Consider the following 19,403-nt stretch of genomic DNA (forward strand, 5'->3'; position numbering starts at 1 on the left):
TGACTCATTTCTTAACATCTCATTGTTGGGATAAATATCACTATAATTACAAGATAGGTCATTTTCCAGCATTAACCTCAGGTACTTTAGTACTTTACTATCAAGATCGAACAATGATTAAAACTGATACAAATTCATTACTGTTAATTAAATTGCGCCATCGCATCGACATCCTCGTAACTAAATAACCCACGTCATCACCTTTGCTTTCATTTCGTCACAATTCTCCTATGCGTAGCACATACATACATAGTTGGACCACTTTTTTTTTTACTTCCTATTGATTGTCGTCATCTTTCTCTCTTCCTTTGATTTAGTTTTTTTTTTAGAAATTACAAGTAAAGTATTTTCTATTGAAAGCAATGAGATTGAGTAGCAATCATCAATTACAACAACTCCTACCGAATCAGATTTCCTAAACAACATGGGAAAAGAATAAAAGAAATATCATAGTGAAACAATCATATTTGATTTGAAAAATATGCTCTTCAAGCACTTTAACTCCTTGGATAACATATTGACAAATAGATGGACAATGTCCGAAAATGTTTGTCAAGGTGTACATATAGATACACGCATTTCCAAAAAAATCATGTCGAATAGAATTATTATAAATAACAAAACTCTTTAATCATTTAATATAATTATATTTCAAAACTTAAATTTGAGATCACTAATTAAATTAATATAATCTTGTGTTAGTTAATATAATTAATATTTCAATCATAAAAAAATATTTAGAAATAATAGAGTTACTAAGATGCTTTGTGTATATCAATAGAAATGAAGAGATGATAGGATAATCATATAGAAAATATATGCCAAATAAAAAATAATGAGGATGTTTATACCACAATTACCATCGAAAAAATTGAAACAATGCTATAATTTTCTCATAAATTGATGGAACAATCTTTAGAGTCCATTTCATTAACTAATTGTTATTTGAGTTTAATAGATGCACAATTAACTAATTAAAAATGATTTTTTTATGACTTTTAAGATAATTCAATTATTTATTTTGATGTCAAGCATAAATCAAGGGTTTTCATAGAAATTTAAAGATATTAGCTGGGGAAACTTTGTTTTCATCCCTGAGCAAAAGCTTATATAAATTTTTTGGTACATAAAGCTTATATGAATTAAAAAAATTAATGTGTAAGCACATATAGATTAGGAAAATTAAAACAAAACATGATTCACCTGTTGAAGCGTACTTACAACTATAAAAATGTTACAATTTTTATATTAATTTTTAATTAATTATTATGACTTCATGTTCTATTATTTAAAGTATATACTTTTCATTTTTCACAAAGTCAAATCTAACACAAGACAATTTCGTCCATCTACCAAAAAAAAAAAAAGAAAAAAAAGATCTAACAAGACAATTATAATCTCAATTCTAATGTGAAAACGAAGCACTGAATTAATAGCTCAAAAATTAGATGAAGTTATTTTGTTTTTCCCGTTATGATTTTAGGTCTTGGTCCATAATATTTGAAAGTTAATTAAACTTTCTTTTTTTTCCAAGATTAATTAAACTTTAACTAATGTAAGTCAAGTTATCCGAAAAAAATGTATGTCAAGTTAAATGAACTTATTTAAAGAATAAAAGTATTCTTAAGTCTATTTCTTTTTCCTTCATAAGATTTAAAATTGAAATATTATTTAAAAAGAACCAAGTTTCTTATCGCTTAAACCAACATAAAATGAAATAATAAAAGGAAGTTACGAACACTTGAAGTACAAAGATAAAATAATGAAAATGAAAATTTAATTATATTTTTGCATATATTATGTACATTTTATTTATTCAGTGTTGGGCCTTTTGGCCCTGACAAATATAGCTAAAAAAAATTATTTTTTAAGGGATACTTCATAAAATAATCAGCTAAATTATTTGGTGTAAATTAATTATCGATACTTTATATCAAAAAAGAATTCTCGGAGATCCCTGTATAAATTTTTTAATCTGAAATAGGTTAACGCATCATAGGGGAAGTTTCCCATTAATGTTTGCTACTAATCTGAAACGGGTTGACAATATTACACTATGCCCCTTTAATCTTTTATATACCTAAATTAAAAATGTGTTTCACTTATGTCAGTCACTAATCTTAATATCACCTCAATAACTGAAAAGGCAAAATTGGAACTTAGACAATTTTAAACGTATACATTGTACCCCAAATTGAACTGTAATTTAATTTTTATACACTTAATTCTTACATATTTTGAATTTGAAGTTAGAGAATTATGTATCTTCTGACTAAGATGATTTTCCGATTCTCAGATACTTAACCTTTATACATCTTGTGCTTAATTAGGTTAGGAGGTTTTGTATTTCTCATATTAGATGTATTATGATCAACAACCATCCTTATAAGATCTTAGTGAGATTATTGTCTTATTATGTTAGGTCTAATCCAATCACTTCTAAGGATGATCTTGATCCATTAAATATCTCAAGATACAATGAAACATTCTCATCTGTCATAAAGCCTTAACCCATGAATATTAGGAGAATAAATGCAACATACAAGGATAAATAATTCTCAACTTGACCTAAGAGTCTAAGACAACATGTTAAACATCATCATTTGAGTGCTTCGAATTAAATTACCTTTATTATGAGAAATTTTTTTCTGAAACAAACACTATAATATATTTTTTTTACTTAAAATCCTTAACTATTTAATTAAAACACACAATTTTTACCACTTATGCCAATAAATATTGGTTATACACTAATACTATTATATATAATATTTTATTATCCATAAGAATTAAAAATAATATAAAAAAATTTATAATAGTCATACATCCTATTTAACTAATTTAGCTAAACGTTTTTCCTATATATATAGATATAGATATGATAACTACAATAAAAAATGATATTAGGAGGAAAACATTGCTCATTAAGAAATATGTAAACTAGAGGGATGAAACTAAGAACGTAATATACGAATAAGTATGGGCGGGCCACATATAACAAGTCGTCGAGTCCCCACAGGACGCACTCCAGAATCAATTCTCATATCCAAGACATTGCATTAAATTAGCAAGTTCAACACAAAAGTATGTTTAAACAATGCTTGTGATTATGAAGGGTTTATATTTGATTATTACAATGGATAATTTGTCAGATGTTATGGTTCATTTGTTAATTAGTCGAAGGTTTTAAGGGTCAGTGGGTTACTTTATCTCAATCAAGAATATTAAGTAGCAATCTAAGAGATTCAAACCAATCAATAAAAAAAAAAAAAAACACTTTGTTGACTACTCGGACAGAAAGAACTAAATGTTCGAAGACGATAACAAGATATATTAACAACTTTGTTCTAGATTTGATTAATTATTTGATGTCTATAACAGTATCATTTTCTTAGTATTTATATTTCAAGAGCTTTATGTTTTAGTTTTTATATTTTAACTAATAAAATAATTTTATTAACTTTTATAATAACTATTTTAAAAATTATTACATTATCAGTATGCATGACTATTGAACTTAAAAAGAGTTACTTACCTAAAAATTAAAATATAATATTTTATCAAAGATAAATGAAATAGTAATTAATTAAACCTTAGAAGGAATCTAACTCTTAAAAAGGTCAACATGAATAGGTAGGTTAGGAATTGATATTTTTCTTTAACAGAATCATTGACTGTTTTTTTTTCCAATAAATATTACTATTAATAAATTGTTAACTTAAATATTATATTTCTTTTTTATATATATTTAATGCAAAGTTAAACAACATATAAATAATAATTGTTTATATAAATAATTCTTTTTAATTTTAAAGAATTAAAAATCACATAAGATACATCAAAATAATATTTTTTTAAAAGAAGTCATTAATTAACTTCTATTATAGATGCCGAGGGAACTAAAATGACTAATTATGGACTGTTTATTTATTTATTTTCTTTAGCAGGATCATTGACTGTTTTTTAATGGAAAAAAAAAAAAAAAAAAAAGAAGAAGAAGGAAAGTAGAATTAATGCAAACCGTCAAAAATCGCTTTCGTCCTTTAGCTTCTTCCCATTATTCGGAGTCGGAGAGACACCTTATCTTTCTTCATCCCTCAGCCATAACACCAACACACCACACCAATTACTCTGCCCTATCATCTTATACATTACTACTATTTTTTACTATAACTTCAATAAATTCAAAGAAGATATTTTTCTTCCTAATAATATACCAATTCATTTCAAAGAGTGATGGATTCTCCACAAAAAAAATAATCAAGTTTTGAAGAAAGAAATCTTCACTCACTATGCTCCTCTGCTGCAATAGTAGTAAGTCATCCACCTTTGCATCTTCACTTCCTATTAACAAATCCCTCTTCATATTCCTCATGAATTATTCAATTTTCTTCTCTCTTTTTTTTTATATTTTAATTTTCTCATAAATTTTATTACTGATTTTTTTATTTTTTTTTGTCATTGAAATCATGAACAGCGGTAAAATGAATCACTGTGTTCCAGATTTCGAAACCCAAATGGACGACGACTTAGAATTCTCAATTCCCGTCTCAAAGAAACCCTCCACGTAACTCTCTCTTCACTATTATTTTCAATTTTTTTGTTTTTCCTGAAAGCGACGACAATTAAAACAGGCAAAACGACGAGATCATGGAACTGTTATGGCAAAACGGCCAGGTCGTGATGCAAAGCCAGAACCAACGACCCTTCAGAAAGCCGCCGCAGCCGCCGGAGGCCAACGGCGGCGACGGCGCCATTTCGGCGAGGGAGATTCGATCATCTGAAGCAGAAAACTACAATAATAGCCAACACTTGTTCATGCAAGAAGACGAAATGGCGGCGTGGCTGCACTATCCAATCCACGAAGATCCTCCACCCTTCGATCACCACGATTTCGGCGCCGACATCTTCTACCCGCCGCCAAACGCCACCGCGAGCCAGAATCGCGGCAGCGCCGCCGTGCAGTCCTCCTTTCGCACGACAGAGCTCTGGCATCCGGCTCCTCGACCTCCGATTCCGCCGCCGAGGCGGCCGGAGCATGCGCCGAGCAGGATACACAATTTCGCGCACTTCACGAAGCACGGCAATGCGTCGTCGAGCTCGAAGGCGGCCGCGGCGGCGCAGCCGACGGTGGTGGATTCTTGCGAAACGCCGGTCGCGACGGCGGAGCACGCGGAAACCGGCCGCGCCAGAGCCGCCGCCGGCAAAACCGCGGTGTCGGACGGCGGGAGAGAGACGGCGACGTGCGACGTGACGGTGACGTCATCGCCTGGCGATTCGAGCGGGAGTGCCGAACCGGTCGAGAGAGAACCGATGGCGGACCGGAAGAGGAAGGGAAGGGAACATGAGGAATCGGAGTTTCAGAGCGAGGTGAGTGAGTCACTGAGTCGACTCAGTTCATATTTTATTTATTTTTGGTTTCACGCTATGTATCACACTCACAACACGTTCCATATTAGTTGGTGTTGGCTATCGTGCACCGGGGGAGTGACGTGTTTACATGAGCACACTCCCTTGCATTCAATTCAACGTCTATGTCTTAATTTCTCAATCATCTAACTTTCGGTGAGTGGACATGTCCTTGGTGTCGTTTCTCTATCGAAACCCTTAAACGCGACGCGGTTGCATACGGTGATGCCACGTCTATATTGGAAGATTCAAGACCTTCTAACCAAGGAGCATGCTGGATTGGATTTGATGGACGGGAGTGACTCATGTGCACATGTTTGCAATTTTACTGTATAGCCTGTATATAAGTTTAGGAAAATGTTGGATGAACACAGAGAAGAAAAAAAGAAAAAAAATTATAATTTATGCATGATGTGTTAAGAAAATAAAAATAATGAGAAATGAGAAGGGTCTGTGTTGGGTTTAAAATAACATAATGTTTGTGTATCATAAATTGATTGGCTTATTTGATATTTTGATAACTGACCCAAAGAAATTATGAAGTTATGGATGTCAAAATATATACAAAGGACTTAAGCTGTCATGATGTTGACTGGGCGTGGGTTTGGTCAAAATCTCTATGCTTGCATTGCATAACAGTTACGCGGGAAAGTTAGGTAAAAAATAAAACCAGACGTGTGAAAAACGTGTTGTTGTTATATATATTATATACTATATAGATTGATCTAGTGAGGAGGTGAAACATTTTCCACACTCTAAAATGAAAACCTATAACAACTCCCTTCAACAAACTGTTTAATAGGCTCGTGCTTTAGTTATTATGTATTGTTTGTTCGAGTTTGTGATAGATTAATATATATTTAAGTTATCTCCAAATGTAATACAGATGCTGTTATTGGATATGCTTATGTGTGTATCAGGTGATAATTAAACATGAACCTTTTATTGATGGTGTAAGATGATTACTAGTTCTCCATTCCTGACTTATATTTTTGAAAAATAGTAATTATATACAAATCATTCTTTATTTTAAATACTCCACTAACATTTCTCATTTCTCTCTATCTTCACATATCATAAGAAAAATGTTACATGGACACCCATTGTGTTACTTAACACCTAGAGAGAGAGTGAAAAAAGAGAAAAAAAATATAAGTAAAATAAGATTTATGATGTAATAAAAAGAGAGAGAGAAAGAAATGAGAGGTGTTGAAGATATGTTTAAAATGATGAAGTGTTTGTGTATCATTACTTATATCATAAGCTCTATCATACCTATATTTTTTCTCTTTAGGTGTTGGATAACATATTGGAACATTGAGTGTCTATCAAACATTTTCCAACTCAATTATTATTTTGGCCAATTATTTTCTATGGTAAAATGCCTATATAATGACTAAAAGAAAGACTTGGACTTAGTTGTGAAGTTTGATGGGGCAGGGAAATAGGTAGAATCTTGGGTTTAAGTTGTGATAGCTTTAATTTGCCAAAAGCAAGGGGGAATGAGACTTTGTACACAAGATTATAAGTTGGTGGCTTCCCATGGAAACAGACTACTTGACATATACGTTGGAACTTGGAACAGATGAGAAGGATCAACAGTTTATAAGATAATGACATATTTGTTGTCTTTTTTCTATATTTTTCAATCTGTATACATTTATGTTTTATGCTAATTCTGTATTCTTATCTCCATTGGTCTCACTGCAAAAAGGATGTTGATTTTGAATCTCCCGAAGCTAAAAAGCAAGTTCATGGTTCTACATCTACAAAGAGATCTCGTGCTGCAGAAGTCCATAATCTCTCTGAGAGGGTCTGTATTTACATAACTTTCATGGGTCCATCAATTTTATGCTGTTTTTCTCATTTAAAGAAATTTTCATATTGTATTTTCCTGCAGCGCCGTCGAGATAGAATTAATGAAAAGATGAAAGCTTTGCAAGAACTTATACCTAGGTGCAACAAGGTCAGGTCAACAGAATTATTAAATTTTTCAGTACCTTTTTTGTTTTAATTTATTATGCTTGAGAGTATTCTAGATTTTACTTCCTTCCTCGTAGCTCTTTCTAATTTTGATTCCTTTTCTGAATTTGATAGTCTGACAAAGCTTCAATGCTGGATGAAGCAATTGAGTACTTGAAGTCACTGCAATTACAAGTGCAGGTAAACCTTTTATATAAACAAATTGTTTTGTAACCAAGCAATTGAGTACATTAATCGAGCAATCTACTTGAATATGATTTGATTTATCTGCATCCATAATTTATAAAATGCCTTCGAGCCTTAAAAAGGTTTAAGGAGGAAAGGCAAGAAAAATAATGATGGCAAAACAAGTAATTGCTGTTATATTCTTATTGAAAAGTTTTCTTTAGAGGAAACTCCAATTCCTTCAAGTGAAAGAGGCAGGGTGACGGAGCCAAAGAAGTTGTATTTGGCATAATGTTATTTAGATGAAAGCTTTTAGTAATATTTATTAAAGTGTTCGTATATTCTACAATTGTGAGTTTGTGACTCAATTTATGACCCATATACTATCATGGTAATATACTATCATTTGTAACAAGAACATAATACAATTTATGTATGCAGATGATGTCCATGGGATATGGCATGGTACCTATGATGTTTCCTGGAATACAGCAGTATATGCCACCAATGGGAATGGGGATTGGGATGGGGATGGGCATGGAAATGGGAATGGGAATGAACAGACCAGTAATGCCATTTACCAATATGTTAGCTAGTTCGACTTTGCCAGCAGCAACTGCGGCTGTTCATTTGGGACCAAGGTTTCCTATGCCTCCTTTCCATATGCCCCATGTTGCTGCACCCGATTCATCCAGAATGCAAGGAGCAAATCACCCAGATAATAATATGCTTAACTCACTTGGTACACTAGATCCAGATCAATCACGTATCCCAAACTTCACTGATCCTTATCAACAGTACCTCGGTCTCCAACAGGCACAGTTACAATTAATGCAGGTAAATTTATCGTATTCCAGTCCACCATTACATATCTTCGGTGCATCATCGTAATGCCCTTCTTGAGATGATATGCACCGGCAAGTTTCCAAGGCACATCACTAACAGGGTAAATTGTGAAAAAAAATGACTTTATTTCTGTTTTGAATCCCGATTTTTTGACAAAAAACTCGTGTTTTGGATTGATACCCCGGCCTTGTTTGTTTATTATCTTTTAAAAACAGTATTATGCTCTCCAAATTTTGTTTGTCTGCTCATCATATTTGAAAGTGCGTGTCCCTTGAGCATATTTCTTTCTTCTAAAAAATGTCTTCTGAGCAGTTGAACGAAGGAACTTGAAGAAAGCAAAACCAGAGGATGAGAAAACATCTTCATGCTGTTTCTGTTGTTTTTGTTTTTAAAATACTAGTCTTGGAAACAATTTTCAAAACTTAACAGATTTGAGATAAGAAATTTATTGTTAGAGTTGTTTTAGAAAACAGTTTTATTTTTTTTTTATAAACAGAGAAGGGAATCAAACATATTGTTAGTGTTTCTCTTTATTTTTATTTGTAATTTATTTTTAAAAAATGGCACAAAGATGCAAACATTTATGAAGTCCATTTGCATATGTGGTATCAGACAATGAACCAACAAAATGTCAGCAAGCCTAGTAGCAGTAGAGGTCAAGAGAATCCAGAAAAGCATCAGTCAGGTAAAGTGCCATTGTAGTCTACTAGTTTTTTTCGTACTTAATATGTTAGCTATTTGTATTTATTCTTGCTTATAAGCCAGTAATGTAATAATGACCTAAGGTATATCCATTTTTTTCTTGATATTCAGACGAAACATGATTGGTTGATAATATTTACAATCTAGCGCTGACAATTCAAATGGTGCGGCTCACTATTGGATCGCTGGTACACTACCAGTAACTCTCACATCATCAGGGGATTGTAAGTTTTTTTTAGTGATAGTGCACAAAACAAGGATAACTATCATTGACAATGGATCACTTGTGCACATTTGCAGGTTAGCTTTTTTCCGGCATCTAGACAAAAAAGCTGCTAAGTGGTGTAATATGCGAGAACTAGCTTTTTAGCAGTTCTCAGTAAACAAACAAGCTAACATGTAAATTATTTCCACCCTCGCAGTATTTCTGTCCCCTTTCTTTTGCCCAGCACTTTTTACCCCACTTTAAAAAGTTCATACTATTTTAGAGATTATTTGTTATGTGGCAAGTGCAGTTCTTTATACAGTCTACAATAAACGTAGAAGATCCTTTCTGTTTAGTCTTGGACTGGATTCAGATTCATGTTCTGCTCCCTATTATTTGCAGTTGTACTATCATTTTTTTACTGCTAGATATTATAACAGTAAAATATGGATGGTGATTATTTATAAAGAAAAAAAAAAAGGTGAAACAGTCCCTCATTTACATGAATCTTGGCACTATTCTTCCCGGCGAAGCACGTATGCTAACTAAACAAGAATACAACACAATGATGAATACTTGGTGAACACAATAAATTCTAAAATTTATATTATGCGCTGTGACTAATATATAACAAAATTAAAATTAAAACTGTTATAAATTGAATTTGATTTTAAATATAATTAAACAACATGTTTAATTATTGACTTATTGTAATGTTATAATATGTTGGTACAAAAATAATTAAAATTTAAAAATATCTAAGAGGTACACCAAGCATTAATTATGACGAACGTTAATTTCATTTTGAAGAATATGGGGTAGAAGGAAGAGAAAGATGAAAAAAAAAGGTGATAAGTGATATTGTGAGAAAGAGAGAAAAGAAAATAAGTATGTACTGAACATTTTTCTTGAGGCATACGCAATGGACAACCCATTCAACAATCAGTTTAAAGTACCAGGGTTTTGTGAATATTTCTTATATCTTGACTTGAGTCAATTAGGTGTCTTTGTTAGGAAAGATGAAAGAGAGAAATATAGGGAATGTAAATGAGTAAAAAATAGAGCAGATGTAGGAGTGTTTAGTTTAAGGGAGGTGTTTGGTAGGGGAAAAAAAATTCATATTCTGAAATCATGAATCCTACAATTATGTTTTCTTCAAAAAAGTAATATGATATTTTTACTATAATAAAAAAAATCAAATTTAAAAAAGTAAGGTTCTCACTTTTTCATAGGAAATTTTTTGTAGAAATTATTTAAAAAACATTTTCTAAGAATATTAATTTTTTAAAATGGATACCAAAGATAAAAAAAAAAATAAGATTCTTAAGAAACTAAATTTCTTCCCAACCAAACATCTAAGAAAAATATGGAAAAAATAGAAGAAGAAAAGAATAAATAAAGTGCAAGATAATCAACTATTTTTCAACAATCGATTGTTCAAAATTTAGAATCAATTATCATGTTCCACGATTGATTGTTTTTACTTTTTGCCATTTTTGAACTAAAACAATTGATTCTAAACTAAGAATCTTTTTCTGATTCATATTATATTTAAATTACTTTACCTTTTCTATATATGTTTGGTATTTGATATAACAATATAATTATTCTTTATAAACGTCAACAAATCGTTCGTCCCAATAACCATAAACTCAATTCCTTTAAACAACATCTTATAGTCTGCACCAATATGATGGCGATAAAACACCCTAATAAACCCTAAAAGGAGAGCTTCAATTCATAGTTGCAAAAATAGTGTTGCACGCCACTACCACTCCCATGGATGTATGCGGGCTTTCCCTCGTTTCAAAGGCCTTTGTTTCTGCCGCAGAAAACGACATTGTGTGGGATCGTTTTATCGCCTCCCATTCTAAGAAGGCTCTCTTTTTCACTCTCTCCGACCGGGGTACAAAGGTACCTAATCATTAATCATTAATCATTTGTCTTGCATGAATTGTTTTGTTGTGTTGTGTCACTGAAATTAAATTAATCAATGCATGCACGCAGAGCTTTCAATTGGAGAAAAGAACTGGGAAGAAGTGTTAACGTTACATGCTTTTAGCTAGAGGTCTCTGCGTTCAATGTCTTTTAATTTTGTGCATGCATACTATACTATCTTGTCCCCAAATACTCACAAGTAACACAACATCATTATTTTTATATATTAGTGGCGGAGCTTACCAATCAATTTGGAAGGATCCAAATAATTAATTTTTTAATATATAAATTAAATGTATTATTTTTTATAATATTATCTCTTATAAGTATTTTTAAATTTTTAATTATTTTTTGTAAATATTAATTATTTTTTAATTAGTTACTTTTATGATATTTGTATTTTTTACTCTGCTAATAACACTCTTCAGTTTTTATAGGACTTTTTTAATCATGTATGCTACTGAATTAAAAAAAGAAAGAGTAGAGAACTTATGTTTAAATTATTTTTTAAAAAATAAACTGCAAGACAAATTAAGATATTCTATTCAAAACAATTTGTAGGAAAATACAGAGAAAATACTTTAAAACTAAATGGATTTTTCAACAAATTTATTCATATTTTTGCCAAAACCATAGCATAATTTGAAGAAAAGTTGGTAAGAAAATTATAAAATTTATAAAAAAGAATTTGCATAAAAAGCTTTCAAGAAAAATCCACAAGCAAGAAAAATTTTCAATTTTAAGTTATATTGTATAAAATTTTTCTATACAAAATGAGAAAATATGTTATAAAAATACAATTATCTAATGGAATAGATCTTGTATTAAAAGCATTATTAATATTTAGAATTAGCCATAAGTACTAATATTATCAAAAAAAAAATTTGCGTAAATTGTCTATAATAATAATAATAAAGAAAATAACTGAAGCTTATGTTCATTCAATGACTTAAAATTATTAATAATTAGTAAATTAATAAATAACTTTAAAAATAGTTTAAAATTAATATAGAAAGTTTTGTTGAAAACTATTAAAATATAGATGATTTTAAAGCTTTATAATTTAAAAGTGCAATTAAATTTGATTGATGTGTTGTAAACTTGTAACAATTGCATTTAGCATTACTTTATCTTTTTTCTCTATGTCCAATAATTGAATAACCAAGTTGGTTCACGTATCATATGTCATTATCAATACAAACACCAATGCACCAGTGTGTTTGGTTCCCCAATGAACCCTCGTTCAATGGGATTTTCTCACTTTTCAAGACAATGAAAAATAGTTACGTAACTGTTATCCGCACACTGTATGACTTCTCATCCAGTTAAATGAAAAATGTAACGAGACTTCTTCTCAGTTCTCATCAAGAGAGCCAAAGGAAACACTTCACAGATTTGAGGTTTACTATCTGAGCATCAAAATCAATTGTTACCAATACAATGCCTCAATGAAGATACAAAATTTATCATACATCAAAAGCTGAATCACAGGGCAAAGCTGTACAGATGAAAAAGAAATAATAACCAAATCCTACAAAAATTTGGAGGCTTATCTGCTGTTCCTTTCATATTCGACAAACTCTTGTTTCAGTAACCATTGCTTGCAATTAGGGGTTGATGGTTGATAAAATCTGGAAACCAATGGAACAATGGAAAAACAAGGCTTAAGGTACTTGACAACTTGAATTTATCCAATGTGATTCAACCCTATAAAGGTATCACATGCAGTGGGGGAGAATGCACATCAGAAGCAACATATAGCATTACCTTGTCAGTGAACAAGCGAAAAGCCTCCTCTGCCATAGCTTTATCAAGCTCCTGACAGAGAAACACATTTGCTCGGTGAGTATTAAAACTAGTAATAATAAATAAATGACAGTGTCCGGTTGCTAGGCAAGCAGCTAAAAAACCAAAACATACAAGCGAGATGAAAAAATTTAGAAAAGATAGTGAGTGATGGGAAAAAAAGAAAAGAGAAAAAACTATTACATTCTCTGCATTTGAGGAACCATCAATACGGCAAATTAGTTCTTGAAGGGCTTCATCATTCAAAGCATCACGAATCTCACTGGAAGAGGCTGCAGCAAAAATACAATCATTCTAAAGAATTAACCAATATCATGGTTCCACCACTGGAATCTCTACACTGTGATCCTGCATGTAGGGCATTCTTATATACATACAAAAGATACCTATGGCCTCCAGTTGGAATTTTTGCAACACCTCACTTGATTCATCAGCAACTAATGGCTTTTCTACAAATGATTCTGAAACAGCAGCTGATGAACAATAGGGAAACATTAAAATTAGATCCCCAAAGTGCTTAAGAGCAACGTATTATTACATGGACACTAGTTTCCAAAAGCCACAAGTTTGTTTCATACTTAAACATTGTTGATTGCTTTAGTTCGACATAAAAGTACAAGATGTGTAAAACTGCATATATGTACTTGATGAGTACAAGCTAGTTAAGTTTCAGAGTTCGGACAAATGTAAAACTGAAACTTTTGCATAATAGTTCTGCAGATAAAAGGGAAGGTTATCGTGGAATCAGCCTCTTGCTAATACAAGAAAAGGCTGCCTAGCATGGACCGTTATGGTGGGTTTTAAAACTTTCCCTAAACCCCATGCTTCTCATGAGCGTTACAGCACAAGGATGCCCTTCAGTTCAGTATGTACAATCGATGAGGCAGATAAGGAGATAAAGGAAAAGAGAACCCTCATCTGAAATGATGTAATGAAATGAAATGAGCCTATCAATATAAAACTACAAAATCCAATATCTGCCATTGGAGGGGGCAACGAGGAAAATAAAAAATTGTGCAGACTACCTGTCAGCTAATTTTAAACAAGCAAGATGTTTTCTTACTGCACCATGTATTGACAGCACAATCTTTGATTTGCAATTAGGTGGTTGTGACTTAGAAATACACCGTTCCGTTACTTGCTAGGTGTTAAGATTGTTACTTGGTTATTACGTGGTGTAAAGAGAGTAATTCCACGGTTTCAGATTACTAGGTGGGTGCTTAGGTAGTTACTATAAGTGTAACTACATTATCTCTAAAGGGACACTTAGCATAGTGTTTTATTATATTATATTTTGCATGTCACATGCTTATAAAAGGCCACAGGTTGTACGTAGTTGATATCATGTGAGTAGTGAAAAATAGAGTTTATTAGTTTGTGAATTAATCTCTTTCTCTATTATGAATGTGAGAGTGCGAAAAACAATTTTAGTTTTGTTTCTCTCTCTATATTCCGTTTCCGCTGTGCGTGTGTGTTGTGTGGTGAGTTTCTATTATCAGTACCGATAACATTACCACACCAAAGTAATTATGGAGGTGAATGAAACTCTTACTTGCTTTGGTCTCTGAAGGCTGTGGCTTGACGCATGGAGATTCTGCAAAATTGAAGAATGTCCGATCATTCAAGAATCAATTAGGAAATTCCAACAAAGGTCAATGGCCATAGGTATCATGGCTCCATGGTGAAAATTTCAATTTCCCCACGAACAAGCTAATATGAAATAGCTCCCAATTCTGATGGGTAAAATTCAAGGGTAAAAGAACCATGCAAGTTTCATTGCTCAAGCAGCATAAGAAGATAAAATATTTTCCATTCCTTTCACTTGGAAACCTTTAGCAGCATTACATCAAACACAAAACATGCAAACCAAAAACACGAGGAGCACAAAAATTAAATGGCACCGACCAGCGTCATACCTTTGTGTTTCTTGAAACAGACCAGAGAACAACTGAAAGCAAAAGGAACAACATAACAATTTTCAAAAAATAAAAATAATAACAACAACAACAATAATAAAGGAAAAAAAAAAAAGATATTTATTGCTTACTAAGGTAAGTAACATGAAGGGCACTTGTATTTGGACTGAGTTTGGTTGCAGACTTGGCACTGTCGAGGACCCATCGTGAAGCCAAAAGGGTCTCTGAAACAGAAGCACTTACGCTTTAATCTTCTTTTATATAAAAACTGAAACGCATAGAACAGAATTTGAATGGAAAAAAGAAAACAAAGAAGTTATGTTATCAATCGGCGGGTGCAGTGTATATAAATAATAATTACAGGAAATTCAGAAGGAAGCGCCGTCGACCAAAGTCATTGGTTTGGGAGGAGCTTCGTTGCTCTGCTCAATGCCTCAACTCGAAGACGGAAGTGCTTCAACCCAAAGAAACTGCAAAACCCACAGCTTGGGTTTAGCAACTCTTTAGGGTATAATTTGTTTATCTGGATCCCTCTTTTGCATGCTAACTGTCTTACCAAAGATAATGATACATTCTATATATTAGATCAGTATTTTTGTATGTTTAATATTTTTCTCGTACAATAAATATTTGATCCATTTGTTTGCGTTTTAAAATGAGAAAAAAATAGGTTAATTTCATAGACTTAAATAAAATCATAAAGAAAATTTATAGACTTATTTAAATTTTTTAATTTTAAGGACTAAAATAAAACTAAAATACAGATTCATCAACTAAATTGAACAATTATTTTAATATATTTTTTTCTCTTATTTCCTTTTTATGTGCATATGGGTGAGATCAAGTCAAATAAGAATCTATGATTTAACCAACATCAAGCTTGGACCAAATATTTTAGGAAATAAAGTAGGTCAAGTAAAAGTTTATTGATTAAAATCATCACTGAAAAAATTATATAGAAAGATAAAATTATTCTTTACTTTCATCTTTCATTCTCTTGTGATCTAACAGTTAAAGATGACTTATTAGAATCATAAAATTACAAGAAAATAAAGGATAAATACATTACTAAATTATAATTAACTATTATCTTAAAAAATACACCGTTTTCTAAGATACTACAAACTAAAAACAAGCATGTATATTTTAATAAATACTTATCAAGTTTGCTAATGTACACACATTTAGTTAAAATATGTTAACAAATTATAACTAAAGAGTAGAGATTATATTGTCTCTACTGACGTATTCCAACTAAAAAAACCAATGTAGATTAGCAAATTCTATATGATAGATATTAACACAATTGTCTGACACGCGATGGTAAAAAATGGCATGGCATGAACATGTTTAAGTCAACGAATCCCGAACCTAATATTTTTGTATTTTCCCCCAAAAAGTCATACATGCCATTTTTTACCGGATCCATGATGCTCCAAGAAAACCACGATGCTGCTATCAGCCAAATTTTTGTTTGGTTGTCTTGCTATTCTCTTTTTCTTCTAAGCTATTTGATTGGATGATAAAAGGATCCAAGTATCAATATCAATTGATTTGATTAGTGGCAGTTCCAACAATGGAGGTTGAGGTAACTCCAACTCTAGAGAATGACACAATAACAACACTCTATGAAGCATCACTAAATGGCTCTGTAAGTACCTTAAACACCCTGATCCAAAGGAACCCTCTGATTCTGCATAGAGTTTCACTCTCTCCATTCAGTGAAACCCCATTACACATAGCCTCTTTGCTAGGACATTTGGAATTCTGTGAGGCACTTCTTAAAAGAAAACCAAGTTTAGCAAGTGAAGTTGACTCTGAAAGACGTTCCCCTCTTCATTTGGCTTGTGCTGAAGGGCACACTGAGGTTGTGAAAGCTCTTTTGCATACAAACCCTGATGTTTGCTTGGCTATGGACAAAGATGAAATGCTTCCTCTCCACTTGGCTGTGATGAGAGGACACATTGGAGTTATTAAGGAGTTGACCAGAGCCAGACCAGGCTCAATTCAACAGAACACTATTGATGATGGTTCTGTTTTGCACTTGTGTGTTAGGTATAATCATTTGGAGGCCTTGATATTCCTTGTGCAATCAGCAACAAGGAACCAACAACAGTTCCTGCTTGCCAGAGACAAAGAGGGTGACACAGTTCTGCATTTAGCAGTGAGGCTCAAACAAATTAAGGTAATATTTAGTATTTATGGAGTGTTTAGATAAATAGTTTAATTAAATTCAATAAATTCTTATCATATAATATAAGAGTTTAAACTACTTTCATAACTTCAAATAAGAGCTTCCAAGTGTCTCACTACTGTTTTCTAACTTTCCAAGATTGTAGACTTCTGGCTTTAAGTAGTAATTCAAGTGAAACATGATTTGAGACTATAAGAGTATCTCTGATGGAAATTGCTTATGGGATATACTTAAACTTAAGAACTAGTTCTTATGCAGTTTTGTAATCGAAGCATGTGGCAGTTCTTAGAACAGTTGCTTATATGAATAATGGTCCTTAATCGTTCTTAATTGTGAGACAACTACGGGATCCATTTTTCGTTCTTAAGGATTGCACCATTAGAGAGAAATTTTGTTAAAATTCTTAAATCCTATGTGGCATTTTAAGGCCTACAAAAAATGAGCTAAGCAATTCTACATTTCTACCCTGTACCATTCATTTTTAGCTCTTAAGGATTGCACCATTTGAGAGAAATTTTGCTAAAATTCTTAAATCCTATGTGGCATTTTTAGGCTTACAAAAAGTGAGTTAAGCCATTCTACATTTCTACCTTGTACCATTGGTGATGCTCCAAATGCAATATTTCTATAGTGTGTCTGGAAGAAGTAACTATTTGTTACTTTACCTTCACTGTGAAAAGTTAATTGATTTTTTCTCCGCATGAAGTTATTCCAAACACACTAATTGCTTGAATAGTGTTAGTGTTGTGGGAATCAGTAGTAATTCGTTTTTCTATTATTTTGCAGACCATAAAACACCTACTTATGCTACCTGAAATGAGAACAGCGGTTAGTGCTTTAAACAAGGCAGGTTTAACAGCTTTGGAGATGTTGGTGCGCTGTCCAAGAGATTTTATAAGCCTAAAAATTGAAAAGATGTTACTTGAAGCTGGAGTTCAAACTGGCACTGCACAACAAGGGTCACCATCACCAAGAATAGCTACTCAACCATCACATCAATCCAAGAGAAGCAATATATGGGAAACATTATGGTTAAGATACTTAAAATACCAAAGTAATTGGATAGAAGAGAAAAGAGGAACATTGATGGTAGTAGCCACTGTAATTGCCACCATGACTTTTCAGTCAGCAATAAATCCACCAGGTGGGGTTTGGCAAGAAGACACAATAACTGGTGGACTCAACTGCACTACTTATGGCATTTGTAAAGCAGGCACTGCAGTTTTAGCATATGATTTGCCACATGGGTTTCTGAAATTCATGACCTTCAACACCACCTCTTTCTTCTCCTCTCTTGCTGTGGTGCTGCTTCTCATAAGCGGTTTTCGCCTTGAGAACAAGCTCATGATGTGGATCTTGACCATGGCTATGACTTCGGCGATCACATTCATGGGACTCACATACTTTTGGGCACAGAGCTTGGTCACCCCTGATCACATTGTTGATAAAGTTAATAGGATGGGAATTCCTTTGTCCATAGTGTGGGTGATCATGCTTCTAGTGGTTGGTTTGGTTCATGGGGTTAACTTGTTCTTGTGGGTAAAGAAGTTTGTAAAGAAGTGGAAGCAGAAGCTGCTGCATGGCTAAAAGTCATTGCTCTTGTGGGTAAAGAAGTTTGTAAAGAAGTGGAAGCAGAAGCTGCTGCATGGCTAAAAGTCATTGCTCGCGAGTTAGTCCAGTGAATGAGAATTACAGTTACCCCTTTGAAGTTTGCAATATAAAATAATAATTCTTGCATATCCAGTTGTTAGTTAGAGAAATAGGATTGTGACAACAACTAAGATAAAATTATTGTGATTGGATATAATCATCACATGGAATCTAAAAAAATTATGTGTTAAAATAATTTCAACTGCAGCGAGCAGTTTGTATGTAATTAAGCATGCTTATTATTCAACCACTACTGTCAGCAGAAAAACGAGAGAAATAGCTATGGAGTAAATCTCAGTTTGAGTGAAAGTCACATTTAACTCAACTGAAAAAATAATTTGCCACACAAGCATGTTTAATTTTCCGCGAGGGGTGAACCTAAGTTTAAGTGTCCAAACCAAACACACCCTATCAAATTTGAAAAAGACGAGTCTATCTCAAAAGCACACCATCATCACAGTGAAGAAGGAGCTCATTAAACGAGAAACAACTAGAACAGTATCCGGATTCTGGGCAGGTTATTAGCAATCCCACGTGAAGAATATTGAGGAGTAGACGTTAATAGTGGTAGCTATTATGATGGTAGTTT

The 19,403-nt window shown here is 32.6% G+C and overlaps 3 protein-coding genes across 7 annotated transcripts; 2 read left to right on the top strand and 1 right to left on the bottom strand.

Annotated features, from left to right (window-relative positions):
* Positions 1-4,043: 4,043 nt before the first annotated feature.
* LOC100788491 (transcription factor PIF1) lies at positions 4,044-9,665 on the top strand. Of its 4 annotated transcripts, none has more exons than XR_417564.3 (10): positions 4,044-4,314; positions 4,478-4,567; positions 4,635-5,370; positions 7,124-7,222; positions 7,310-7,375; positions 7,507-7,572; positions 7,999-8,394; positions 9,016-9,088; positions 9,217-9,329; positions 9,406-9,665. XR_417564.3 is itself a non-coding variant. In XM_006594007.3 (9 exons), the coding sequence occupies exons 2-9, from the start codon at positions 4,485-4,487 to the stop codon at positions 9,225-9,227; spliced, it is 1,530 nt and encodes a 509-aa protein (XP_006594070.1). In that variant the 5' UTR covers positions 4,047-4,314; positions 4,478-4,484; the 3' UTR covers positions 9,228-9,665. The 4 variants fall into 4 exon arrangements, 2 of the variants coding, with proteins under 2 accessions (XP_006594070.1, XP_014620980.1); XR_417565.4 differs by having other exon boundaries at positions 4,047-4,314; positions 9,217-9,293; XM_006594007.3 differs by having other exon boundaries at positions 4,047-4,314; positions 9,217-9,665.
* Positions 9,666-12,658: 2,993 nt separating this feature from the next.
* Positions 12,659-15,550, bottom strand: LOC100801915 (zinc finger HIT domain-containing protein 3). Of its 2 annotated transcripts, none has more exons than XM_003542404.5 (8): positions 15,332-15,550; positions 15,102-15,194; positions 14,971-15,002; positions 14,607-14,648; positions 13,441-13,527; positions 13,238-13,326; positions 13,016-13,066; positions 12,659-12,879 (listed from the first exon to the last, which is right to left on the bottom strand). In XM_003542404.5, the coding sequence occupies exons 2-8, from the start codon at positions 15,173-15,175 to the stop codon at positions 12,856-12,858; spliced, it is 399 nt and encodes a 132-aa protein (XP_003542452.1). In that variant the 5' UTR covers positions 15,176-15,194; positions 15,332-15,550; the 3' UTR covers positions 12,659-12,855. The 2 variants fall into 2 exon arrangements, with proteins under 2 accessions (XP_003542452.1, XP_006594072.2); XM_006594009.4 differs by having other exon boundaries at positions 15,102-15,238; positions 15,332-15,530.
* Positions 15,551-16,296: 746 nt separating this feature from the next.
* On the top strand, positions 16,297-19,061 carry LOC100789021 (ankyrin repeat-containing protein BDA1). Its single transcript, XM_003541339.5, has 2 exons — positions 16,297-17,155; positions 17,951-19,061. Exons 1-2 carry the CDS (start codon positions 16,547-16,549, stop codon positions 18,749-18,751), a joined length of 1,410 nt encoding a protein of 469 aa, XP_003541387.1. The 5' UTR covers positions 16,297-16,546; the 3' UTR covers positions 18,752-19,061.
* The last annotated feature ends 342 nt before the right edge of the window (positions 19,062-19,403 follow it).

The sequence above is a fragment of the Glycine max genome, chromosome 13 (genome assembly GCF_000004515.6).
Source record: "Glycine max cultivar Williams 82 chromosome 13, Glycine_max_v4.0, whole genome shotgun sequence".
Classification (NCBI taxonomy): Eukaryota; Viridiplantae; Streptophyta; class Magnoliopsida; order Fabales; family Fabaceae; genus Glycine; species Glycine max.

What these genes read in the sequence shown, in the direction of transcription:
- LOC100789021 (XM_003541339.5), top strand. Translation starts at nt 16,547, where the DNA reads ATGGAGGTTGAGGTAACTCCAACTCTAGAGAATGACACAATAACAACA. An exon ending in TGAGGCTCAAACAAATTAAG is followed by an intron (nt 17,156 to 17,950) that starts GTAATATTTAGT and finishes ATTATTTTGCAG; the next exon opens with ACCATAAAACACCTACTTAT.
- LOC100801915 (XM_003542404.5), bottom strand. Translation starts at nt 15,175, where the DNA reads ATGGGTCCTCGACAGTGCCAAGTCTGCAACCAAACTCAGTCCAAATAC. An exon ending in ATTCCAACTGGAGGCCATAG is followed by an intron (nt 13,327 to 13,440) that starts GTATCTTTTGTA and finishes TTTTTGCTGCAG; the next exon opens with CCTCTTCCAGTGAGATTCGT. An exon ending in TTCGCTTGTTCACTGACAAG is followed by an intron (nt 12,880 to 13,015) that starts GTAATGCTATAT and finishes ATTGGTTTCCAG; the next exon opens with ATTTTATCAACCATCAACCC.
- LOC100788491 (XM_006594007.3), top strand. Translation starts at nt 4,485, where the DNA reads ATGAATCACTGTGTTCCAGATTTCGAAACCCAAATGGACGACGACTTA. An exon ending in AATCGGAGTTTCAGAGCGAG is followed by an intron (nt 5,371 to 7,123) that starts GTGAGTGAGTCA and finishes CACTGCAAAAAG; the next exon opens with GATGTTGATTTTGAATCTCC. An exon ending in CACTGCAATTACAAGTGCAG is followed by an intron (nt 7,573 to 7,998) that starts GTAAACCTTTTA and finishes TTATGTATGCAG; the next exon opens with ATGATGTCCATGGGATATGG.